Consider the following 26,106-nt stretch of genomic DNA (forward strand, 5'->3'; position numbering starts at 1 on the left):
GGAAATGTCATGTTTTACTGTGAACGGTCGCTATCTTAGCCCTTTGACCTCATCAACATGAAACTGTGTCCAGAGACAGAAGACATGTTGGTGTGTTGTGGATTCAAGCCCTGACCGGCTGCGATGAAGCAGCTGGGTGCGGCGGCATGGCGAAGTGACCTGTAACGCCGATGCCATACGTTTGCTTCTAGATTCCACATGTTTCGACCGAGCTGAACCAAACTTGGCTTGAGTGATGCTGGTGTGATACCTGAAAATTCTATGTCATCAGATTATGACGTCATCTAAGCCCCGCCCCCTCAGAACAGGAAGTGCTATTTTTTTCCTTGGAAACTTTCATCTATGGCTCTCTTGACCTAATCAAGGTGATTCTGTGTTGGATGACAGATAGGAAGTTGGTCTCGCTTGCTTTAAAGTGCCAAGAGTTTTCAATGGCGGCAACGCCGTTCGTATACGTTTGCCTCTACATTCCACATATTTTGACCGAGCTGCATCAAACTTGGCCTGAGTGATCCTGGAGGCTTGCCCGTCAATCCTAAATCATCACATTATGACGTCATCTAAGCCCCGCCCCCTCGGAACCGGAAGTGCCGTTTTTTTCCTTGGAAAGCTCTGTTTATGGCTCTCTTGACCTAATCAAGGTGATTCTGTGTTGGATGACAGATAGGAAGTTGGTCTCGCTTGCTTTAAAGTGCCAAGAGTTTTCAATGGCGGCAACGCCGTTCCTATACGTTTGCCTCTACATTCCACATATTTTGACCGAGCTGCATCAAACTTGGCCTGAGTGATCCTGGAGGCTTGCCCGTCAATCCTACGTCATCACATTATGACGTCATCTAAGCCCCGCCCCCTCGGAACCGGAAGTGCCGTTTTTTTCCTTGGAAAGCTCTGTTTATGGCTCTCTTGACCTAATCAAGGTAATTTGGATGATGAGCTCTGTCAATGCTCGCTTCTCGCTGAACCGTGTGGGCGTGGCCAAACGGCGAACATCAGTCCCTCGCCATATGCATACGTTTGGCTCTTATTCACGCATAGATCATCCGATTGGCGCCAAACTGGATATGTATGACCTTTGTTCTGCTCTAAAGAGCCCAACGGGTTTGAGATGTAATTTGGGGAAAATGCGCGACAGCTTCTGCAGCGGCTAGCGGGCGGCAGTGCTGGAAACTGCGGCAGAGCTTCTGCGGTGGGGAGCGGGCTGCGGCTCTGGAAAACGCGCGAGAGCTTCTGCGGTGGCCGGAACCCCCGCGGTGGCCAATAGGCCGGAGCGGCGCTTGCTGCGAGGGCCGCCCGAGGCTGCTTGCAGCTTTAATTATATGTTGGAATCTTACATGCATGCTTTTTTAGCTTACATATGTATGGCATACTTTTCAGCTTTCAGCTCATGAAATCCAAATAAAAACATTCAAGTTTGTGTTTGAAACATCCCAAAATGTAAAAAAAAAAACTCAAGGGGCTTCGTCTGAAGCACGAATGTTCTGCATTGAGTTCCAAGCATGTAACTGATGCAGTGTGTTATAGTTTAAGAACTTCATCTTTGGTGGTTTTATTTTGTATGAGTTGACTACCTTTTCTTTAATTCAACTGAGGGTGAGGGTTCTTTCTTCTCCAAAATATGTTGAAGTGCTTCTTTTTCATTCTTATCATCATACAAACATGAAATAATCTGAAAATCTGTTCTAATCGGAAGACAACCCATGCTGCAAAGATAGTCATACATCTACAGAGTCTACACACGTAATAACTCATAATATACATACACTGTATTGGCAGTAAAGTGGAGTTATGAATGGTTTGGGGTTAGATGGCTTGGTATAAATCATACACTCATGATAAATGAAATGTTTCTACATGAAAATGTTAAGAACTGAAGTTGGCTTTTTCTGATAATACTGCCAACCCCCAGGTGGACCTTGCTGGTGGGAGGGAATGGATGACTGAAGGCGCTTCATGTTTTTTGAGTTTACTATGTCTTATTTATCCATCATCCTGAGAGCTGGAGGAGAAGATGAAAATGTAAATGGAGGCGATAATATGTAAATGAGGCACTGCGATGCTCTCTGAACTTTCACCTGCTGGAGAAACATGCTAAGGTTTTACTCTTCGTGTAATCATCCGTACAATTCATGAGGTCAAAGAAAAGAAAAAAAGTGTTTTGGAAATGCATCAAATGAGAGGAGACTCTCCCCAAACAAACAGAACATATTACTGTCTCTTTGTCCACCGATTGTATAATATTCCTTTAAAACAGAGGAACATTTTTTCAGAGTTAAACAAAACACTGATAAAATAAGATGTTTGGTACAAACAGTCACTGGTGGTAGGAGTGGGGGCGGGCAGGGGAGCCCGGTCCAGAGGCTGGGTGGTGGATGGGGGAGGAGCTGGGGGTCATGTGTGGACTCAGCTCGCCTGTCTGCAGACGCCACAGCAGCTCCTCATTGGTGCGGCTCAGACGCTTCTTCTCTTTGCTCTCCATCTCCACGTGCACCTGCAGGTTGGCGTTCTCTACAGAGAGTTGCCTGAAGTAGAAAAGGGACAAAAGAACATAAGAAAAATTGTAAGTCATTTTGGTAGTTACAGTGTTCATGCCCCTTAAACCTTTAACATTGGTGTGATGCTACAACCACAAACGTGTGTTTTATTGAGATTTTATGTGACATCCATTACTGAAGTGACAGTAAAATGTCTATAAAATGCAGCATGCATCTCTATTCACACTCATTTATTTTGATATTTTTTAAGATAATCTCTGGAGGAGCTGCAGAGATTCTCAGCACTGATGGGAGAAAAAAAGAGACAAAAATAAAGTCTCATTTAGTCAGTGTCAACCCAAATGAAATAAACTTCTGCAATGCACTGTGAGTGTTGAACTCAACTTATATTTATATTCATATTTTATACTGTATTTTATTTTATTCTGGAGTAACCTCACAACATTGGAAGCTGAAAACACTGTCCTGAGCCGTATGCAACGAAATTTCGTTCTGTATACACCCTGTGCATGCAAAATGACAATAAAGTCAGTCTAAGTCTAAGTCAACCTTAAATGCACATACAAACAGACCTGGACACAGCTTGATTCTTGTCTATCTGCTCTCTCAGGTCTTCGTTCTGCTGCTGCAACACTTGCAGTCTTTCTTCCAGGTGCACATTCTTTTCAGCCTGCTCAAAAACACAGGAGAAAACAGCGCAAAACATTAAAGTCTTTAAATAAGTTAAAGCATTAGAATCCATTGAATGATATAGATGGTAATGCCATTTGATTTTACAGTCAAAAAGGTAACGAACGTAATAATCATTTAATTTAGACCATTACTATTTGACTGTTCTTGCAAGGATAGAATTTCATAGCAATTTAATCAAATTCAAATATACCTTTATGTTTAATTTAATATTACAAAAAAAAAATAGGAATAAGACACTCAAAAGTCATTGCTGTTACTTTACAAAATATCCGGAATAAAAGTTGAAGCATACTATTTTCTCCAGTTCAGAAATCTTCAGCTCCTGTTGATGAATTTGTTGATTCTTCATCTCCAGAACTTCTTTAAGGCTCTTCAGGTCCTCATCAATATGCTTATATGGAGCCAAAGCATCCTGAAAGAGAAGCGCTGTTTGTTCTGCAGGTATTTTCAGAGCTGTCAGTGTGTTATAGTGTTCTGGATCATGAAAACTTACAACTATCTGCTCATCTGTGCTCTTACGAAGAGCTTCTTCAAAGCGTTTTGCTCGATCTCTCAGGCTGCGGTTCTGAAACGTAAGCGTGTCCACCTGATCCTGAAAATCAAACGCACACAAATCTGCTAGGGATTTACTTTTTTCTGGTGGTAAATTTTACCTTAAAATGAAAAAACACATACCTGGAGTGAAAGTCTGATTTTCTCAAACTCTTCCTCTAGAGACTTTTTCTGTTGTTCATGAGCCATTTTCAGATCTTTTAAAAGACATAACATATTATCATCTCAAACTGAAGAATATGCACAGGAGAAGTTTTTAAAAGTGCTTCTTACTCTTTACTGTCCTTGCATGCTCCTCCTGCAAAGTGTCCAAAGTGTCATTGTGGGCTGTCTCCATCTCTGTCAAGGATGCCTCATGATTCTCTGTCATCTCCTCAAGCTACAACGAAAATGTTGAAACATTTTTCAGTTTTGTTTTCAACAAAAAGTTCTTCATTTTCAGTCTGCATGCCAAATCATTAAAATCCTGAGCAAGTGAAGACATTAGAGTCTGTTTCTGCATGCTGCACCTGCTCCTGGTGTCTGAACTGTAGCTCCTCCAGCTCAGTTCGCTGATGGGCCTGCAGGCTCTCGGTCTCCTCTGTGTGCCGAGCCTTCAGCCTCTCCTCCAGCGCTCCCAGCTCGCTCCGCTGCTGAGCCCGCAGCCCCTGCAGCTCAGCCTCAAAACGGTGCTCCTGATCCTCCTTCTCCTGCTGCAGCTGCTCCCAGTGCGCGACACTAACAGCTGGAAAACATACAGAGGCGAAACTGACTTCACCAGATTCAAATGTTGGTAATCAGCTACTCATCAAATGTTCAAAATAATAGATTTAGTACTATGCCTCATCTCATAAATAGTGGATTTTAAATAAACCATTCTGGTTAGCATGTTTATTTAACCCATTTTATGCAGTTGTGTAATTGAAAAGTTCTTAACTCTTATAAATTCAGGTTTCCACATCTTCTTTTCTCTGAAGAGGTCATCTATCACGTACATGTTGGGAGTCTGGCTCCCTGAGGTTTCCACTTACCCACTTCATCCCTGATTCTGCCGAGCTCCAGGGACAGCTCCCTCTCTTTCACAATGGCGCTCTCATTCTGGAATGAAACAGAACATGACACATTTAAGGAGACAAACTTATGTATTTAATAGGCAAACTGCAAAATGAAAGAATTTTATTTCCATCATGTTCAGCACGATAGATAATGGTCAAGACATTGGCAGGAAGATAAGCTTGGATCCTCAGGGGGCTCTGCCTGTCACAGTTTTAACTATTTTAAACTTAAATTTATTGAGAGATTAATAGGAAAATGTGACGTTAAAAGTTAATGTTCTGGATCTAACAAGAACAACAGATTTGGGAAAAAAGAAAAAGATGATTAACACCTGATTTACTTCAAATTATTGCTAAAAATGTCTTGTAATTGGTAGCAGAAATATATTTCATCGGTGCTATTATACTGATGTGCCTCCTGTCAGTAATAACATAGAGATAATCAGATAATGTAATTATCTAATGATGAACAAAGTTCCAGTAATAAACTTCTATCTCAACCCTATCTTTACAAATATAGCAAATGTCTTAAAAATTTCAAGCTATCTACAACTGTAAGCATTTTCTTGCGTTAAGCTATTTTCAACTAGCTAAACAGACCCGAGATGCATTGCGCCAATATGGGGCAATTAGGAGGTTTTTGTAGAGGTTAACATCTTGCAACACATTTGTACGGCACACACCTGTAGGTGTTGAATGGCCCAAATTATGAATGAACCAATAAGGTTTTTTAAGAGAGAGAGAGAGATAAAAGACAGCAACAAGATATCTGATCATAATTAATGTCTGCAGAAAAATCTCTAATCCAAAAATAACTCAACAATCCTGAAGAGAGAAAGACTCAGAGGGGAACAAAGTGGAGCTTCTGAAAAATGTATGAAACAGTCAACAGTATGTCCCAGTAGAAATGATGTCACCATCTAAGAGGTTTTCTATGCAGCAGAAAATCATCACTAAGAGACTGGAATGATCTCAAGAGGGATGAAACATGTTCAGCATCATTTTATACACAGAAGCTCCACCCGTCCTCCAGGTTTCTGCTTATCAGTTCTCTGTGCTTTTTTTTTTTCCTTTTGAATTTCCTGCCCGGCAAAGTAACTTAATCTAATTTAGAAATGCAACTATTGAGTATTTATGTATGTAATAAAATTGTTGATTCAGACTTTTCATAATTATTTTGTTTTGTAGTATCAAAAGAAATCTAGAGTAAAGGGCGGTAACAAGCTATTCCTTATAGAATACCAATACATTTTTATGTAATGTTTCAGGGGGGAATAAAGTGACATTTTTTAATAGATAAATTTTTACATATGTCTGACTAAATACCCTTAGTTTAGTGCTACACAGAGTAAAAAATAGAATAAGTTTCTGAAAAACTCTAAATAGAGTTAACTAACTTGAAGCAGTCATTTATTCCAGCCTAAGTGCAGCTTTAGTTTCAGTGGTGTAGCTGCTTATTTGGTGGGAGTTTTTGTCTTGTAACAATTTAAAGGCCAGGAAGAACATGAGAGGCTGCAAGAAATCCTCCTTGTTAAAGTTGAAACTTTCATCCAGAAGTCATTTAAAAACTGCTGTGCTTTGCAACAGTAATTATATTCCTTGGACTTTTGCATTATTTTTCACAGTATAGCAACAGTTAATTTGGGTTTTCAGGATTTTGTGTTTGACTAAAACAATGTAATGCAGAATTACTAAATTGAAGGAAAATGATACATGGTTTTCAGAACCTATTGCAAATAAATATCTAAAAAATGTCGAGTAGATTTGTATCCGGCTGTTTTGATAATAATTCCCCTAAAAAATATGCAATCAATTGTGTGGGAAGTTGGATGAAGTTTCACATTTTGACAGAAAAGCAAGTTTACAATGGAGGAGTTTAGATCAAAGCATATTCACATGTTAGGAGGAGAGGAGAGACATTGACACAGCACACAGGAATCTGATCGATAAATGCACATACACACACGCACATACACCCCAACACTGAAATTATTATATCAGAATGAAGCACAGCTGCAAAATTATTCCATGCCGTCTTCCTGGAAACTCAGGCAGCTTTGACTCAGCACAATCATCCCTAGCTCTTTGCTCTCTGCCGGCTCTGTCGCTAGGAAACAAGTGAACATAATGATCATATAGACACACGCATTCAGACTCCCACAGCACCAAACACACATGAGCAAAGCTACAAATGCATCAAGGAATCCTCGGTGCCGGACAAAAACAAGCTTACTGCCTGCAGTAGACACTGTCTTTACCGTTTGGTCCAGACAGCAGAGAGAGAGAAAATGAAGCCTGCAGCAGCAATGGCCCATATTAGGCTGGCAAACGGCAGCATCCCTTAGCCTGATGGGGAGGCAGCAGGGACAGATGGGAAGTGAAAAGAAAGATGCAGAAAGAATGTCAAAGCAGAGGGGAGGGATGAGGCAGGCGGAGGAGAGGGAGAGAAGAGAGGAGAGAAGGGAAAGACCAAAAGCTCACCTCGCTGCTTGGTTTGCGAGCATCATTTCTCTCTACTGGAACAAAGAGAGCCAGACCCAGCCCAGCTCTGACTGTCCTCCTCTCAACCCCCCACCAACACGCCCCATACCACAGTCATAAGCATGACAGAGAGCAACACACCCAGACACACGCACACAGCATCTTTGAATCTCTGAAGGCAGACGAAGAAACAGGGGAGTGACCTGATCAATAAATGCATAGATTTTCAGATTAGCGGGAAATATTGGCTTATTATTATTCTTTTTTTCTCCTACAGAAGCTGCAGAATTACACAACAGCATACATCTGACAAAAACTGCCTAAATAGTTCAGCCCAAGCACAGTTTAAAACATTTAATACTTTTTTATCAAAAGGAGTTTTAATTCAATCCAGAATGAGCTAATCTACTCATAATGGGTTGGGCTCATAGTAGGACAAATAAAATAAAATCAAAGGAAGAGATAAAAGGACAAGACAATAGTTAAAAAGCAGCACACACAGCACCATTATTAGCATTTGCATAAGTATAATAGGAAATTAATTGAAATATCTTTTATATTTTCCTTAGATATTTTTAGGGAACACCCGAAGTGTTTCACAGTCCAAATTTCAGTATAGGCTTCTTTGAGAATGAATGTGTCCTCTACTATTATTTCAGCATAAAAACAAACTTTGGTATAGAACTTTAATTTGGAATTTTTTTTACTTTCTTAAATATCTTGAAGATTTTGAACTAATGTATTTGCAAAGCAGCCCAGAGTCAACAAAGCACAAAAAAAATCTACAACAAATCACGAGGTGGAAACATCTTAGTGCATTAAACAGTAAATAGCAAAGGTTCTCATGCTTCCTTAACTTTTTCATGTAGTGTCACATATCATTCATAAACTTATACATATATATGCTATAAGTGTATTTTAATGCGATTCTTATGTGAAATCCGAATCTGTGAAGCGGAAGAAAAATGTTCAATTACTTTCACAACTTCCACAACTTCCTTTCTTTACTGCAAAACTGAAAAGTGTGGCACATACTTGTATTAGGCTCTCTATGTCAATTCCTCTGGCTTCAAATACATCTGGATTTTAGTAGAGTGTCCTTACCTGCACAACTAATTTTGAATCCAATAATAGAAGCACAAATCTGTATGACTGTTATTTTGCTAGTGGTACATCTAAAATTCTCCACTGAGGGATAATAAAGATATTTCTATATCTATTATTTTCTGTATTTGTTTCCCTTCATCTTTCTGTCATCTAATCTCTGACCAGCTTTCTTGTTATTGTTTAAGTATAAAAAAACACCCAAATTTACACTTCCCTTTTAGCTATTATATTGACCTGTCATAAAAAATCTAAAATACACCAAAAGTTTGTGACATCATATCAAAATGTCATAAAGTTTAGGAGGTAAAAATGCTCCCATATGGCACTCTATATATTGAAGGCAAAATACAACTAGTCTTCTTTTTCCCTTTTTAAATAAATATAAAACCTTTGGAAGTCCTCAAGTTTGATGAGCCCTGATGCTGCAGACTCACACTTGATGTGAAAAAAAAAGATTTAAAGAAATCAAAGGAACTTGCTTTGACAGTAGCAACTGGATGCTACAGGTGTCTTTTGAACAAAGGGATGTTGGATGCTTTGTAGTTGTATTGAAGCTCACAGTGAGATTCTCTCAGTTGGCTCTGTCAGACACTATTGGTCAGAGATAGTTTAAAACCATGCAGCTAAATGGGAATCTAAATGGAAGCAAGTTCAATGATGATACTGTTTACACAATAAAATTTGTGCATTGTCCTTATGAAGTGATAGTGTGTAATCTTGTTTGCTTCAACCATAGCTTCCTTCAACACAAGAAAGCTAATTCAACCATATTCTTAACATTCTTCCCTAAAAACCAATTTACTTATCTAAAGCTCTTAAATCTTAGACATCACAGCTAACTGACCCTACGTGCAACTTTTTTTTTTCACATAGAACTGACAGAATCTAATCTTAGCTCTAAAGGCGTATTTATTTCTGCAGAGCCTACCTTATCACAAAAGTGCAGAGTGGTGATGCTGAAAACATCCAGGCACAGAGAGGCCTTCTTCAGCTGGACCTGGAGAGTCTGCAGCTGCAGGGCCTGCTGCTCACATCGCTCCTGTAGCCGCTGGATCAGAGCCCGGTCCACTTCCTGACACCGTCCTGTCCGAGGAACCGCTGCTGTTCGACCGCGAGCTAGGAGCACAGATAACCAAAATGTTATTGATTAGACTCAGATGAGAGTCAAAGTAAAAATGATCAGAGGAAATATACTAATCAATGATATTTCCTTGCAACTATGGCCCCCTTTTCAGATTAAAAAAATAAATAAATAAAAATTTATTTATATATATATATATATATATATATATATATATATATATATATATATATATATATATATATATATATATATATATATATATATATATATATATATATATATATATATATAATATACAGTTCGCCACTGTATGTTTGAACATTATCTAACTAATTGGACTCCTCTGAATCTACATGAACTTTACTTTTTAGATTAAACTGATGAAATGAATCATTTTTTATGATATTATAAACTAATGGGGTGCACCTGTACTAACTGCAATGAGTCATACAACTTTACAACGTTGAGCTCTGTTTGCTTTGTATAATTAATTTTCCTTTCTTGGCAAATCCCCAAGCGGGGAAGAGGAAATAAGATCTATTTCTGCACATTGTGGAAAGAGGAGCAGCTTCCTACTTTTCAAGTAGGACCGCATGATGTGTGTCCTGTATTGGAGCATTGTTCACTGTACTGCAACTCTATATGCTACTACCGCTTCTCTGTCTCAGTGGTCTCTGAATAAAGCAAAATTGGTGGCGAGCACTGATGTAATCTGAGCTGGAAGAACAGGCACAGAGGGAGCTATAGCAGCATTACTGCTACTGTAGCTTGTTGCTATGACAACGTCAGGTCGCCCATGTGTAAGATCAGGAAATGAGGAGCAGAGATTGTAAACGCAATTTAAATTTTTAAAGGAATGGAAGCAGCAATTAATTGACATGGAACAAACTTAAGATGACATCATATCATATAGGACACAACCTGTGAGTACATCATCCGTGTAAAGCAGAGAGAAGGTTGACGTGTGAGCAGTGTGACATGACAGACTCACAGGGTGATTGTGGCTTTGGTGGAACCACAGCACATCTTTTAGGGGAAGATCTTGGTGAGAGCACAGCCTCTGTGTCCTTCTGCAGGTCTGTCCTCGACACTATGCAGAATAGAAAACTGGTGATCTGCTGCAAAATGTCCAAGATGAAAGCATTCTTTGATTTCCCAAAGCATGGAATACATGCCAAAAATTAGGAGGTTACATCAAAAGAGTTCCAAAATAGATTCTAGTAAAGAATAAACATTATTATTACATAATGGGTTACCTATAAGAATACATTACATAATTTAGAAGGATGTCCTTTCTTAGAGTTTGCTTTCATCAAGGTATATCCTCCTCTGGCTTAAACCCCAGCATGGCATACATGTCAAAAACCAGAGGTTTTATCAAAATTGAAACCTTTTCAACTCATGCAAATTTTTCAGAAAAGAATTGTGAAAACAAAAATATTTCAACAGCTATAGATTATGTACTAAAATGGGCCAGTCAAAGGCAACATAAAAGTACAAGACACAATTTTTTAGCTAAGACTGAAAAACTGAAACTGAATTTCACACCAATTTCCATTGGTCTTTAAAATCTGGGCAAAATTTAATTAAATTCATGTGAGAATTGTTAAAGAGTGTAATTGTGTAAGAAAATTTAAGTTTATAAATGTAATCTAATTAAATGTATGACTTAGTAAATCTCATGAAAGGCGATAAAAACATTAAAAATAAAACATTAAAATATATTTGCCTTGAATAAATAATAATTGTATGATAGTAAAAATCCTAGATGCAATGCCGGTTAAAAAGGGGACAGTACCGATGAACCGGGGAGCTACCAATTACACAGAATGACCACTAGATGGTGATGATTTCCAACATTCAAATCAAATATTAACTTGAGGAATTTGATCGAGCTCACTGCCTCCTACAGGAGTATAAAGGAAGTGCAGTGTGTGGTGCTGCATCACTTCTGAACTGCGGCGCTAAGCAGTAGTTACAACAGCACCGAGGCCTGCAGTTGTGGTGTTTTCTGCACATTCTTTCAGAAATCCTTAATTAGACTATTAGTGAGGAAACTGGTCATTAAGACATTGTTGATCATAAAGGAAGCACTCTGTGATTGCTGTTTTTGGTTTTAAAATATCATGCTAAGATACAACTTAAAAAAGCAGAAAATGAAGCAAAACCTCTCAACAAAAACACAATGCTCTATGAAAAGCCTAATTATTAGTTCTGTTTTTCTTTTTCAAAATATTTTGGGTAAGAAAAAAAAAGTCATTTTATCCATTTATTTTCTATGCCAGTTTGTCCTTGCATGCAAGGGGATGCCGGTGCCAATTTCCAGTGGTCATTAGATAAGGAGATAGAGGTACATCCTGGACACGTCACCAGTTACAAGACAGTACAGAAACACCAGCAGGACCAAAAAACGTGCACACACACATTCACTATATAAAGACCAATTAACAAATGGTCATGTGTTTGGGAAGAAGCTGGAGGAGAGATCCCAGAACCTAACTCTTTCTTCCTAAAAGGCAACAGTGCTATTCAAATGCTTTATCTAAAAATATACAAAACAAACTTCATTAAAGAGAAATAAGAAATGGTTTGCAGCACTTTTCTGCCATTTTTCTTTTTTAATGGCTTCTTTTGGTGACAAAATCAAATGATCCAGCACAGCTCGAGGTCTAAAACCAGCTGTCAAAATTCACATCCAGGCATGGAAATAACGTGATCTCACCTCAGGATAACTCTAAATTGAATATCGCTCACAAGCACACACACTGAAACTGGATATCGGAAAACTATTTCCTCCTGTCTGTGCGATGTGTGACTGTACCAAGGGAGGAGCCATGTTGGGGTGATAGGTTACGATTCTGCAGACTCGTAGTGCTGGAGGGCTGAACCCGGCCCTTAGCCTGGGAGGTTTCACTGTCTATGACGGCTTTGTGTGGAAGTGTTTCATCACCGCCAGAGCAGGGATCTACAAAGGAAGGAGACAGATAAACGTGAATCTCTGTGCTTTACCTGCAGGTATGTCTGGAAAAAGCAGCAGCCCTGTGACATGCTAGAGGAAAACTAGACTATTTAAGCTGACGTTAATGTGATTTCAAATCGAAAGAAGAATTCTTTCCAGCTTAAAGACACTCCAGTAGCAAATTTTCTAAATAACCAAAAGCACAAAAAAAGCATTGCTGCAAACATCTTTATTGCATTTCTGGTTTTTGCACCAGAGATGCAAAAACCATCTTTGGTGTAAAATATACCAAAGATGGTTGTATATTTTTGCTACTCAGTTTCTGTGTAACCAGCAGCTTAAAAACACATTTCTGTAGAGAATGTTCTAAATGTCTGAACTACCAAGCGCACAAAAAAGAAATGCTGCAAACATGTTACTGCATCTCAGTTTTTTCTTTTTATTATGAACAGTTTTAGATGTGGAGAAAATATGAACAAAAAACATTTTCTTTAAGAGAATACAATATTAGCAGCAAAATGGTAATCATTTTGCTGCTTTTCTTGGCCAATAAAAAAATCTGTAAAAAATAATAACTCACACTTTCAATATTCAAATGTACCATTTGAATATTTGAACCAACAGCCAGTACTTTAATACAATTTATGTATTAAATGTGGTTACATTCATAATAACTATATTTGAAACTATTAACAAGAAACTTGCAGGATGCTTTTCCTAGTCAAAATTGCAATATGTATCTTTTATTAAAAAAATATGTTTCATACATATTTGTTAAAACTGTTACTTTGTCATGATTGTACAAAATGAGACAGAAAAGGAAAAAAATGAAGCCCCTCCCTGTAGTGCTATTGCCATTTGCAGAAATACACTGATTGTTCAGAAACAACCAATCAGAGCCAGGAGGAAGGTCTCAGTTAGAACTGTCAATCAGGCTTGAGTATGCGCCGCTTACACCCTCCCCCTTACGCTCTGCTACACTCTAAGTTATGGTAATAATGTAAAATTGGAAATGCGAGGAATATCGTACTTAATGCATTTCTAGTTTTTAATTTGAGTTGTTTCTAACCATTTTTACATACAAACATGTCTAGATTAAAGTTTACTATGTCTGCGTAAACAGGAAGTCAAAAACCAGACAGACAGATTACATTACTTATAAAACATTCAGCTGCTAAATCAATGGTTGTGCTGACACAACTCCACTTTCTACAGGTAATGTGACACTTTCAAACTGAAAAAAACTGAGTCTTTTGCCCTTGAGCATCTTTACTGTGACCTTAGTCCAGATCAGATTGCACTGTACACTACTACACACTTAACTGCCTGAATCTTACAACTGCTGCAGCTTAATATAGTCTGGTTCTAAAATGAACACCCTGTAGGTCTGTGTGATACTTTCACAGGGACTGCCGCATCTCTTCACACTGCAGCAGTCTGAATCCACCTGGGAGAGTCAGCACATTTTCCCTTTAACTGAAGCTGATACCAAGCCAGGAAGAGCACTGACTAATAGGCAGAGCTATACAGCAATTTATGCTGTTGTTTGCATGCTTGGCTGCATGTGCAATATTAGTCAAACCTCCACAACAACAACAACACGATGAGTAGAGGCCTCAGGCACTCTGATTGGTACCTTTATATTAGAAGTTGCAACAAACTTTTGGATTCTGGTTAGCATGATCAGTTTTCTTTTCTTTTTTTTATTTTAGCTAAAATTGTATTGCTGCCATCTTACTACAGCACACTTTCAGGAGACCATACATGGATGGATCAAAGCTATGTTTTTGGCAGCCAAAAGATAAAGTTGTTATAAATTGATTGGAACACAATACAGTTTTTAATAAGCATCCTTTTATGAAAATAAATCACAGTTAAATAAATCTTACAAATTGATCGCTCATCAATTTGGGGTATGTGCTGTAAGCTGTAATTATGAAACACTAGAAATACTGCAGCACTCTTTTTGTAATCAATCTAAGAATGTCTTATTCCTTGACTTGAATTACTGAAAATAACTAACTTTTTATTGATATTCTATTATATTAAGATGCAAATTTGTGAATATTAAGAGATGTAAGCTTTAATTGTGATGTTAATCAGTATATCTTAACAAGCCTTTTAGGTTCAGTTTGTTTGCCCAATATTAAAAAACAAACAAAATCCCAATATTTAATGAGAAAACATCTTAAGTCACATCATTGTAGAGAGAGAAAAACAAACTTTTAACATTGCTACAATATAACATTTCTGGAATAAAATCATTTTTTAATTGTGTGAAGTGATATTCTAAATTTCATGAGTACTGTAAGGCAATGGTCATCACTTTAAATAAATCCCTCTGTGTTTAATGAATATGAGTTTCACTTTCTTATTCAAATAAATGAAATAAAACATGTTACGACAGTTTTCTAATTTATTGACTTGCGCCTGTATAATCAAAGCACAGTCAAATAGAAAAAGCATCGCGACTTACAGTGACATTGGTCGTTGTGACAGCTGTCGTTGGCCTGGCTGCTGGACAACGATGAGGCGCTGGAGCTGCGTATGACGCCTAAAGCAGCTAGTCGAGCAGCTGGAAGGCTGGAAAAGCCTGGAGGACGGAGACCGGACTGGCCCGACTTCAGCAGGACAGTTTTGGGTGTAATTTCTGGACCTTGGCAGAAATATATGTGGTTTTCCATGTGGAATACAACACAATGAAGCTGGGGTTCCCTTTTTAGGTTATAATTGTGGTGACATGACTGCTTAAATTTATCTAATTTAAATAAATAAATAAACATTACAAAATCATAAACCTAGTAAAAAATACATCTATTCAGAAATTTAGAGCACAATATAGAAGAGACCAGCATGTACCAAAGCACAATAGGGCTTGAAAGAGTTGAAATATGCAATGAATATTGACAGAAAGTCCTAATGTTAACCTTTTAAAGATTTCTCAAACTGATGGAGGTTAACTTTCCACCATCTTACCTGTTTGGTCCTGGAGGCCTGGGGTGGACACGCTTGCTGCACGGCAGGATAGTGGAGCTGACCTCTGACCCATCTGCGGGACTCTTGTCTTGGCCGCGGGCTGCCTGTTGACTGCCCCCAAACCTAGCTGAGGCCTCAGAGTTCTAGGTGAACGATAGACGCCTCCACCGTCTTGGTAAAGATGCTGATGAAGGACATTAGCAACCAATTACTGTCACAAGAGCTACATTTCCTTTCACAATGAATATATTGAAGTTGAGGGATGCAATGGGAAAAAAAATTAAAAAGGTAAGGGAGATTGATTATGTTACATCTTGATTGTCATTGTATGTTAGGAATAGGTGAAATCCAGAATCTACATCTCACCTCTTGGACGTATTTCTTCGACATTTCTTCATGAAAGCTCTCTGATTTCCCGCTCACCCTCTGAGGTGCGGTGCTCCCTGGAGGTTTCACGCCCATCGGAGCTGCGCCTGGCGGATAGTACCCTGCCTTCTGCAACTCCTGTCGATATTTGTCGAACAGTACATTGGAGGAGCTGAGAACCGGAGTGGATCTGGATTGAGGAACCCCCTTTGAATCCTTCTCAGCTTGTGCACCAGAAGAAGATAGTGGTTGAGTTGCCTTTGTTAAGCCTTCAGACTGGGTGTTGGTGTCTTGTGATTTTGCTGGTGTGCTTTTTCGAATGTATGTAATGATTTTTGGTCTCACATTTTTGGGCTTCTGTGGTAGAGGGGGAATTTTGGGCTCATTTTCTTTCTGTTGAGAGATGGGTTTGGGAATGCCACTATTTATGTTTATTTTATTCGGAAGTCTGACAATCTGACCAAAAGTTTTTTGAATAGCAGCACTTCTTTCCAAACTCAAAGCCCTTGTGCCCTGGACTTTAGCTGGAGAACCTGGCGGTTGTCTTTTGGGTGAGCAGGAGGTAGTTTTGGGAGTTGCCGGGGCTGCAGATCGACCAGGGCTTCCCCATGTTTTCCTCCGCTCCTGAGATGACAAGCTGGAGCTGTTCTCAAAGGAGCCCTGCTTTTTCAGGCTGTTATCAAAAGAAAGCTGCTTCTTGAAAGAATTCTCAAAGGATGGCTGCTTTTTGAAACTCCTGTCAAAAGAGTTTTGTTTCTTTAGACCGTTATCAAATGAGCCTTGTTTTCTTACCACTTTTGGTTCACTTGATGGATGAGTTGCTTTTGCACCACTATTGACTGGTTTTATCAACTCAAGGATTTCACTGGCTTGTGTGCCTTTATCCATTTTAGTTTTGCTTTCTACACAGAATAAAGCTTTGTGGTCTGTATTATCACAATCTCCCTTTGAAATGGTTTTTCCTTCCACATTCCTCTGGTTATTATCCGTGTTCTGCTTGTTGCTTACATCCTCGCTTAAGACACCATTCTCCACTTGCTGTTGTGGTACAATAATCTCTGGATGAGGTGTTGAATTTAAATTCATGTCTAAATCTTGCTGGTGTGTTGGGCTTTTTCTAGCTGACAAGGAGAGATCAGCTTTTGGGGGGGCTTTGTCTCGCTCAGAGACGATGCTACAGGTTTGGGAGGCCACAGTAAGATCCTCTGAGAGGGCAGAGTGGTTACCAGGGGCAACATGCCAGGAGTCTGTCGTCAGAGTAGCTGTGGTGGACAAGCAGGTCACAAAAACATCAGAATCAGAGACATGAGACGCTGATGATTCCTGCTCACAAGCAACATCCACAACCGACTTCATTCCTTTACGATTTGTACCGCCTGTTGCCTGTTTTTCTGTGGCATTACTACACGGTGAGGTCTCCTCTTGATGTTTCTTCCTTTCTGTGAGCCCAACAAAATCTTCCCCATCCTCAACCAAATAAGCCTCCAACTCCTGACACTCCAACATCTCAAACTCAGCCAGCTCGGGGTCGTCACACTGAGAGTCTGTGCCCCAGATGATGACTTTGTCTTGCTCTGCTGTCTCAGTCATTATCCCTGACAGAGAGCCAGTATGTCCAGTTCTCCCATCATCCTCCTCTGTCTGAACTCTGTTGGCATTTGCATCACCAGCACCCTGCTGGTTGTTGTTCCTCAATTCCCGGTCACCAACTTCTTCTACTTGATCACACATTATGGACAAAGTTAAGAGTCTGTGGCACCCTAAGGAGGTCGTTCACATCACTCATCCATAGCGTCAGTTATAAATCTCTGCCTTCTCATTAAAAAGCCTTACATGCGGAAGAGGAGCACATAATGACATGCTTTTTTCCAGCACTGAAGGAATCAGAATGTCTCAGATAAGAGCAAATTTTGAAGAGATGTCCTCATTACATCTTTTTGGAGTCTGTAAGACAAGAGCAAAATAAAAACAGCATGACATTAGAATTGGTATTACAGCCTGATCCCACAATATTTGTCATTAGGGCTGAAATGATTCATTGGATTAATTGTGATGAACAGATTATTGAAATAATCGTCAACTAATTTAGTAATTGATTAAACGTTAACTGGAGAATACAGACTCAAGAAAAGTCAGACATTCAGAGAAGTAATTACTTTAACTTTAAAGAGGCATTATAGTGGGACTCAGTATCAGTAAATGTCAGATTTTAATGTGAACCTGAATAAAATATCAGGGTTAGGGTTAGGACACACAGGTAACTTATAAATCTGCCAGGATTTATAGTTTTTAGAAAACTTGTTTGTAAGCAAGTTAATCTGAAGTATATATCATGTAGTATGAATGAACACTTAATACAACTCTCCCAGGTCTACATGTGACATAGATAAAACTATGTAGTATAAAAACAGGAGAGAGAAGCTCATCAAGCTTCAGATGTCCTGTATAAATATGACTGTAAACAAAAGTGGAAACTAGGACAGACCTCACTAGTCCTAAAAGAAGGATTTAACAACAACATTATAAATAATGATGACTGGAGGGAAAGGAACAAAGAGATGATCAAATTATATTTTTGAATTACAATCAAGGAATGACTGAATATCTGCCCTGTTTTTTGCAATGTTGAGAAACATTAACAGAGAGGAAAACAAAACAAAGAGTGCACCATATAATTTTAACTTATCTGTTTCCCCATCAGTTGTATAGATATTGTCATAAATAACGCATTATGTGGCAGCTGTTACTTTGTGCTGTATTTTCAATTCTAATTTCTGATTTTTTGTTGTTGCGCGCACTTATAAATGCAACAAGAACGACAGAACTTACATCGACCATGGCTCATCACTTTGACATGGAAGAAACTATGTTGTCTTCTGAGAAGTGAATAAGAGTTGCATGCTGTGCTGCAGGCAGAACAGGAGGCTCTTAGCTTTGTTGATGGCTGCATTTACTATGAAAGGGTCTGCATTTTCAGAGCTCTTGTACAATTAAAGGGACAGCAAGCCATGTTCAAGCTGTGCAGCACTGCTAATGGTTTTTGGTTCTCTTAATATAGTGGCAGAAGAAATAACTTGGGTGGATGAATCCTTCAAAAATGGTCACTGAAAGATTTGTTACTTTGCCATATTATTTGGGACTTTCTACAATAAATTTGCATAGCAAGTAGGGATCTGTTCAGTAACGCAAATGTTTTTTTGTTCTTGTCTCAGCTTATAGAGAAAAGGTAGAAATGGGGCTGCATATCTGAAAATTATGCAGTGATCATAATGTTAAATATAAGGATAATGTAACCAGTTGTAATAAATTTTGGATACAACACCACTACCTTATTCAAGGCCTTGCCAATAATGCATCACATTTATTTGCTGAATTAAAATAATACACATACAATGTTGCATAGGTTATATATAGGATACAGTGGAATTGTAAAGGAAGAATACGATATGTAATGCACTCTACTTATTAAAACATCTGAAAGTAGCCAATGAAATGCCTGATTAATCCGTCTCCAACTGGAATACAGTATTTTGATTTTCACTCAGTGGGCGCCACATTCCTGGTGTTCATGAGCAGCTGGAGTTTTGGTCCACCCCAGAAGTGAAATTCTAATATTTTAATATTTTAAAGACATTGGAATCTTTGATAAAGTATATGATACAGATCATTTTTCAATCACTATATGTCTCTGAACAGACTTTGATCTGCTCTGCACTTTGTGCATTTAAAGCCCCAGTTTTTACGGAGATATTGTTTGAAACGGCTGATGAGGATCCCTGTCCAGCTGTGGGAGTATTTGAAGTTAACATATCACAGAAGTACAGTATTGATGTACTGACAGAATGTACATGACTGATGCTTATATGGTGTTACAGCCATCGAAGACAACTGCATCTTGGCCATAATCCCACTGACCACAGCATGGTCATGGTTATAGCTTTAGTAACAGCTGAGCACATTCACATATATCACAGCAGTAACATGAGTGAGAGCTGTTAAACCTTTACTTCATTCTCTTTGTAGGCTGGAGATTCACTGACGTTTAATAAATTGTTTACTACATATTAAAGACTAAACTGCAACGTAAAACAGCCCAGACTCTCCCTCAGGGTTGAAGGACACACAAACAAAAGCATGAGTAATGTAACAAGATGGAGTGAGGTTGGATGTAAATCTTGTAAGAATGTGTCTTTAAGTTGTTTTGAAGCAGAAGAAAAACATATACAAGATAAATTTTAAATTTGAGCCTTTTTTCCCATGCGTATCTCTAGAATTCTATACTTCCATACCTTTTATATCTGTGAAATTTACCAACTTATTTACTTGCCCGATCACAATACAATAAAAAAGCTCTAAAATATTTACTTGGATCATTTTGACCCACATGAGCTCATATGTGCCAGTCAGGTTTCTCAAATGTCTCTGCAGTAGGAAGTTTTGCAGCTGCTCAATTCTGCAAAGTGGAGAAAATCAGAGGCACAACTTTCCTGCCATTTCCCTTCATCTTTTCAGGCAAAAAAAAAATTAATCAAGGATGTCTGCAAAGGATTTCCTGACTGAATTCCTGTGCAGAAAAAGAGCCTTGAAAGTCCCTCTGATCTCAGCCGTGCCCACAAATCCACCTACATTAAGCTCTCATCGCCAAATCTAAGAATTTATCCTCTGCTGTTTTAAAAGTTCATTCAGCTCATAAAATCTAACTGGACATTTAATAAAACTGTCCTGTTGCCAAGCCTCATTATAATGATCAGTGTTTTTTGTTTTTTCTTCTCACAAAAATGTGAACCGGCAAAGGGTTAAACAAAGGCTGGATTAATCTGCTCTGTGCACAAACAGAACTTCAGTAAATGTCTTTTTCACACACATCAACCTGTTAGCAAAAAATTAAACTACTGAATACTGCTCTGGTTCATGGTTTTACTCCCCATTTCTAACCCTTACACAGTAGAAATAAAAACATCCTTGTGAAGGCTTGACATATGTCTACAACAAGAAGAAAAACATGTACCTGCAAAAGATGAATGAAATTTACTAGTTTAGTTCTATTCACTTGTGGTTACTTAGATTAAGACGAGTTGCAGAGATTTCCCACAGTTACTTTGCACTTGCAGACACATGAGACGAGCTGATTCAGCAAAGCCCCCGGCTGTACACAAACCGATAAATCACATATCAGATTTCTTTATACGTGCACTTCCTGTTCCTGCCGATCAGGTCTCATACAGCAACGCAAGAGGTTTTAATGAAGTCAAAGTATGAACTTATTTCAGCTTTCAGGTCTCTCAGGTGGGTTATAGGTTGAACATTTCCAGGAATGATGGAGACTTTGAAATACAGGAGCAGCCACATTTATCAGCAACCTAGATAATTGTGTGAAACATCCTACAGGCCTACATGAGACTTGGTGACCTGAAAACACTTATTACACATTTTTAGCTCTCTTAAACTGCTGTCATACTGTCACCTATCTTGCTAGTTGCTATGAATGTTGGCATATTGAAAAACATATATTATGTTGGTCTAAATGTAGGAAAAATGAAATTTCTGACATGTCGTGGAATTACTGTCACATTTGAAGTGCATAGTGCATGTGTATTGCCATCATGGGGCTGTAATTTACAGTATTCTGCTGCATCATACCCAGGTATTTTACTTTTTCAGTACTCGCCCTTTGGCTTTATTTATTTTTTGTCATATATAAGGATCAACTGACTCATTGGAACTAAAACATAATTTATTGCTGACATTCATTTCATACCAGGTCATACCATCCTTTTCACCTGAGTTGACTGAATTTACTGCAGTGCAGACAAGCTGTATAACATAGTGTGATATGCTATTATTAAGTCACAATGATTATTGCAACATTATAACCACAAATGAGAATATGTGCAACATACATGTCATGTGAGAGCTGTGCTGTTCTTGTGAGATTTTGCTCTTCCCATAAATGATTACTTTAGTTTATCTTTTTTTTCACACATCACTACAAATAAATGTGTCAGTCAGTCTAAAGCACACATACCTGTTCAAAACGAAGTAGACAATCTAAAGTTTTGATTGTATCAAGTGAATTCATTAACATGCCACAAGACATCAACAATTTATATTTGTATATTTTTGTGTCAAAGATCACTAAAAAGTAAACGCAATGGAAAACACTCTTAGATAGAATAAAAACACAACAGCCAAATGACTGCTGTGTTATGTCTAAAGAACAAACCTTGTGTTAGCTTCTCCTAAGCTTTCTGTTGAAAGCCTATAAAATGTGAAGAAACTCTGAGATGAGCACGAGACTGCTTTGCTCATCTCCGCAGCATTTTATTTGCGATTCTCTTTGTGGTTCTTAACTTTTCATTGTGCGGATCAATCCCAACAGCCTGTATCGAGCCAGCTCACATGAAATTTCTTCACACCAAATAAAGCTTAGGCCTCCCCTAGGGCAACCAGACATCCAGGGACGCCTGACAAGAGATCATTTTCAAGAAAGTAGCTGCAGTTCGGTAAAAAGGCTTGTTTCTGCTGTGGTCTTGATTGCTTTCCCATGCCTTAAATTGAATTCCAGCTTGAAATCAATCCAGCACAAAGTCAAGCCAATGCACAGACAGTCCAGGCCATCAGTATTTATCAGAGCAGTGGTGATAGATATGATATGGTGCACTTATTACATTTTGAAAGATTTATTCAATCAAAGCTCTGAACAGTTTGAGATAGAAAAACATGAGTACAGTGTAACAGTAATTGAAGAAATAAACTTGATTCTGTTCACACTTTTAAGAAAAACAAGCTGCTTCTTTTGCCAGCTGGAACATGTCCAATGTCAAATTATTATTTACAGTATGTTGCACATACATTTATATTCTTGAACTTGCTTTTTGTCACTCAGAAATGTCTATGTAATTTATCTAGATTTTATGTGACAGACCAATTATGGAATAACGGTAAAGTAAAAAAATAGCAACACCTATGATTTTCACAGTTGTTGTTTTTTTTTTTCAAATAAGAAAAAAACCCAAAAAGCTCATAATCCAGACCTCTTCAGCCAGAGTAGGAGAATTTTTTGACAGGAGAACTTTTAGTCAGCAAATCTAGCTTTTATGGAACAATGTAAATCAGAAAGACATCATAGAAAGAGACAATTAAAAGTTTAAAGTTTGTCATAAGCCATGTAAGAGTCAAAGCAAACAAATAGAAGAGACTACATCTAACTTTTTCCCCCTATGTAAAACTCTACTCTAATTGACACTGCATGTGACCCTAATTTCTACACTAAACAATGTGCTACAGTGATGGTTTCCTTAAGCAGATAATGAAACTGTTCAGAGCCAACCAAAAAAGAAAACACTAAATATATCTGAATCCTAGAAGAAAACCTCTTAGAGGCTACAAAAGAGTTGAAACTGGGGCAGAGATTTACCTTTTGTTTTGATAACGACCAAAAACATAATCAAAGCAAGCATTGACTCAGGCTGTTCAGACACGTATAACTTGGAAACAAACAAGTTCCATACTTCCTTGTGGAATTTCTTTCTAATTCCACAATTACATTCTACTTTGCATAGGACTCCCATGTGAAATCTCAATGAAATACATGTTTCATTGTTTATGGATGTAACATGGAAAAAATGATTTAAAAAATATTTCTTCAAGTCACTATTTGTGCCATACACAAAGGTTCTTCTGACAGTATTTGAGAAGAAATATTCAGTTTTCTCAGAGAAAAGAGGAATGTTTTTTTTCTCTCAGATGAAAGAGAAAAAGTGAAAGAATACACCGTGTTCCAAATTATTATGCAAGTGATATTTTCTCAGATTTTCTTAAATGGTCAATGCAAATGATGGTCAGTATAATTTTCAAGTCATGAACTATTACAGCATAAATCAAATTTTACTGAACAAAGCTCCCCATGAGAACAATATTTTTTTCAAAAATACAAAATTCAAAATGCACTGTTCCAAATTATTATGCCTCATTATGCCTTTATCTGTAGAAACCCATCTTTGTTCTGTATCAGCCACAAATCTCTTCACAGTACGATAACTTCAGTTTTTGTTAAATATCTAATGTTTTCATACCTTGTCATAAAGCACTACACTATCTGATGAGTTTCGTCAGCAGAGAGATCCTTTCTCTTTCCCATATTGCTTGAAACCTGTGGCCTGCTTAATAATGTGGAACATCCTTCTTAAGTAGATTTCCTTTAATTGAGCTCACCAGACAAACTAATCAACCCAGCTCTCTGAAATTAATTATAGTGATTCAAAGAGCCCTGACACACAATACCATCTATAAACTTAATAGCACAACAAAAAAATTAATCTTCAAACTTTAAACTTAAATCCAATTTGCATAATAATTTGGAACATGTTGTAAAGTATCATAAAATGTAAGGACTCAAGTAAAGTACATATGATGTATTCCAAATAAAGTGCAGTTCCTTAGGGAACACACTCATGCTTTGCTGGACAGTTATAGCTGTACAGTACATTGATGCTAGCACGTGCGCCAGTTTCTTTCTTGTTTTCCTGCTGTTGCTGTGCTCCTCAAACACCTCAGGCAACCTGATAATTATAGCACAAGGGATAATTAGGAAATTTCTGCCAGTCCTAACAACACGCTTCCCTGAGCATATTTCTCCCTCACCATCCCCCATAACCCAGCGACTCACCCTGCCACCTGCCTCCTGACAACCAGGAAGGACCTTCGCTGTGATGAAATCTGTACACTTGTTTTGACTGTGGACTGCAATAACTTGTAGTCTTCTGTGAAACTGAGGCTTCCTCTACATCAGGAGTTATCATCCTGAAGCAAAACAGAGATCAAGACCTACGTTTAGTGTACTTAGCTTCACTGGGTGGTTTGTGCAGGATTCTCATGAAATATTGAGGACGTATGAAAATGGAGGCACTAGTCTCCCTCCAATTTTTAATGCCTGAGTGGTCCTGATTTCTTTGTGTACCCACTCGAAGTCTGCAGCGTTAGGTGTGCAGATGGTTTGCTGTGTTAATGAATAAAAATGTAACATAAGCTATAAGCTTCAGGCCTTAGATGTAGACCGTATTTGTTCTTTGCTGTGACTGTCACATCTGGACTAACTGTGAACAGTAACCAGCTGAATCTGTCATCTTAGTTTTACTCATCTCCAGTCCTTCCTTTTCTAAATATAATACATCTATATTCATCATCCAAAAAGAAAAGGGAAGGAGGGATATTGCAAATTCAAACATTACAGATGAAAAACAAGATATGGATAACTCAGGATCTGACAGAATAAAGGTAAGCACACCTACAGGAAGGAGATATTATTCCAGGATGACTATAATCAAGCTGCCACTCCTAAAAAAACAATTAACCACAGCTTACACGTTATTACAGACACCAGCACCAACAGGCTCACCCGCAGCATCCCAGCAGATGCAGCAGCCTTCATCAATCTCATTTATTCCCGAGCCTGCGAGTGAGACGGAGACGAGCAGGACTCACCTGCTGTCCTTCAGGAGGAACGGAAACGCTTACCGGCCGGATTCTGCAAGTCCTCTTCTGAAGGGCTCCAAGGCGAAGAGAGGACGGAAGAGAAGCGAAGTATCGGGTGTTAAGGCGAGATGGAGAGGAATCAGTCTGCAGGATTGCTGGAAAATAGGGAGGAGGTGAGAAGACGAGAGGTGACGCTGAGGTGGGTTGCCACCTGCTGGTCTGAACCAGTAATTACACCCAATAACTTCACAAACACAAGATGAAGTACTGCTCAGAAGTAAATGACAGAGCAGTAATAATAATAAAACACTGAATATATCTTAGTACCTGTAGGGATGATTTTTCCTGGCAGTCTTTCAAAAATAATTTAAATTAATTTGCTTTGATTGGACTTTGCCCTTTACTTTTTGTATTAAACCACTTAATGACATTTGAATTGTTGAAATATCTCATTGATGTTCTGTGAAAGCCAATGTAAATTGCTGTCTGCACAGTTTTGCACAGTGCACATCCCCTTAACCACAGCAGCCTCTTAGTGAAACATTATGGTGGCAGAATCGTGCTGTGGGGACGTATTTCTGTAACATATCTGCGCTACACACTGTTCTGAATTTTATCAATAAAACACCTCAAAAACATTTTTCTTTTCCACTTCCCAATTATGTCATTCTCCATTGGTCTATCTTTTCAAAAACACACAGACATTAATGTTTGTGGTTGTAATCAGACAAAATGTGAAAAAGTTCAGGGGCTGCTAAATTATCTCTCATAACAAACAAGATCATGTCTTTACTTTTGCAGCCTTTTGTAGGAAAGTGGGGGAAACTGGCTTAATAAACAATATTCATTTGAAATGTTGAGGGACTTCACTATGAATGAGAGAAAATC

General features: G+C 38.3%; 1 protein-coding gene across 4 annotated transcripts; it reads right to left on the reverse strand.

The window, feature by feature from the left end:
* Positions 1-1,249: 1,249 nt before the first annotated feature.
* On the reverse strand, positions 1,250-25,389 carry mtus2 (microtubule associated scaffold protein 2). 4 transcript variants are annotated; one of them, XM_023350859.1, is made up of 15 exons: positions 25,261-25,389; positions 15,745-17,688; positions 15,379-15,562; positions 14,879-15,058; positions 12,265-12,408; positions 10,435-10,533; positions 9,288-9,475; positions 4,748-4,814; positions 4,247-4,461; positions 4,011-4,116; positions 3,861-3,934; positions 3,679-3,777; positions 3,478-3,597; positions 3,065-3,162; positions 1,250-2,519 (listed from the first exon to the last, which is right to left on the reverse strand). In XM_023350859.1, the coding sequence occupies exons 2-15, from the start codon at positions 17,473-17,475 to the stop codon at positions 2,312-2,314; spliced, it is 3,513 nt and encodes a 1,170-aa protein (XP_023206627.1). In that variant the 5' UTR covers positions 17,476-17,688; positions 25,261-25,389; the 3' UTR covers positions 1,250-2,311. The 4 variants fall into 4 exon arrangements, with proteins under 4 accessions (XP_023206627.1, XP_023206626.1, XP_005796879.1 ...); XM_023350858.1 differs by having other exon boundaries at positions 3,065-3,165; XM_005796822.2 differs by lacking the exons at positions 9,288-9,475; positions 10,435-10,533; positions 12,265-12,408; ... (2 more) ...; positions 15,745-17,688; positions 25,261-25,389 and adding an exon at positions 7,030-7,098.
* Between the last annotated feature and the right edge of the window lie 717 nt (positions 25,390-26,106).

The sequence above is a fragment of the Xiphophorus maculatus genome, chromosome 18 (assembly GCF_002775205.1).
Source record: "Xiphophorus maculatus strain JP 163 A chromosome 18, X_maculatus-5.0-male, whole genome shotgun sequence".
NCBI lineage: Eukaryota > Metazoa > Chordata > Actinopteri > Cyprinodontiformes > Poeciliidae > Xiphophorus > Xiphophorus maculatus.

What these genes read in the sequence shown, in the direction of transcription:
- mtus2 (XM_023350858.1), bottom strand. Translation starts at nt 17,475, where the DNA reads ATGTGTGATCAAGTAGAAGAAGTTGGTGACCGGGAATTGAGGAACAAC. An exon ending in CCAACATGGCTCCTCCCTTG is followed by an intron (nt 10,534 to 12,264) that starts GTACAGTCACAC and finishes TATTCTGCATAG; the next exon opens with TGTCGAGGACAGACCTGCAG. An exon ending in AGTTCAGACACCAGGAGCAG is followed by an intron (nt 4,117 to 4,246) that starts GTGCAGCATGCA and finishes TTTTCGTTGTAG; the next exon opens with CTTGAGGAGATGACAGAGAA.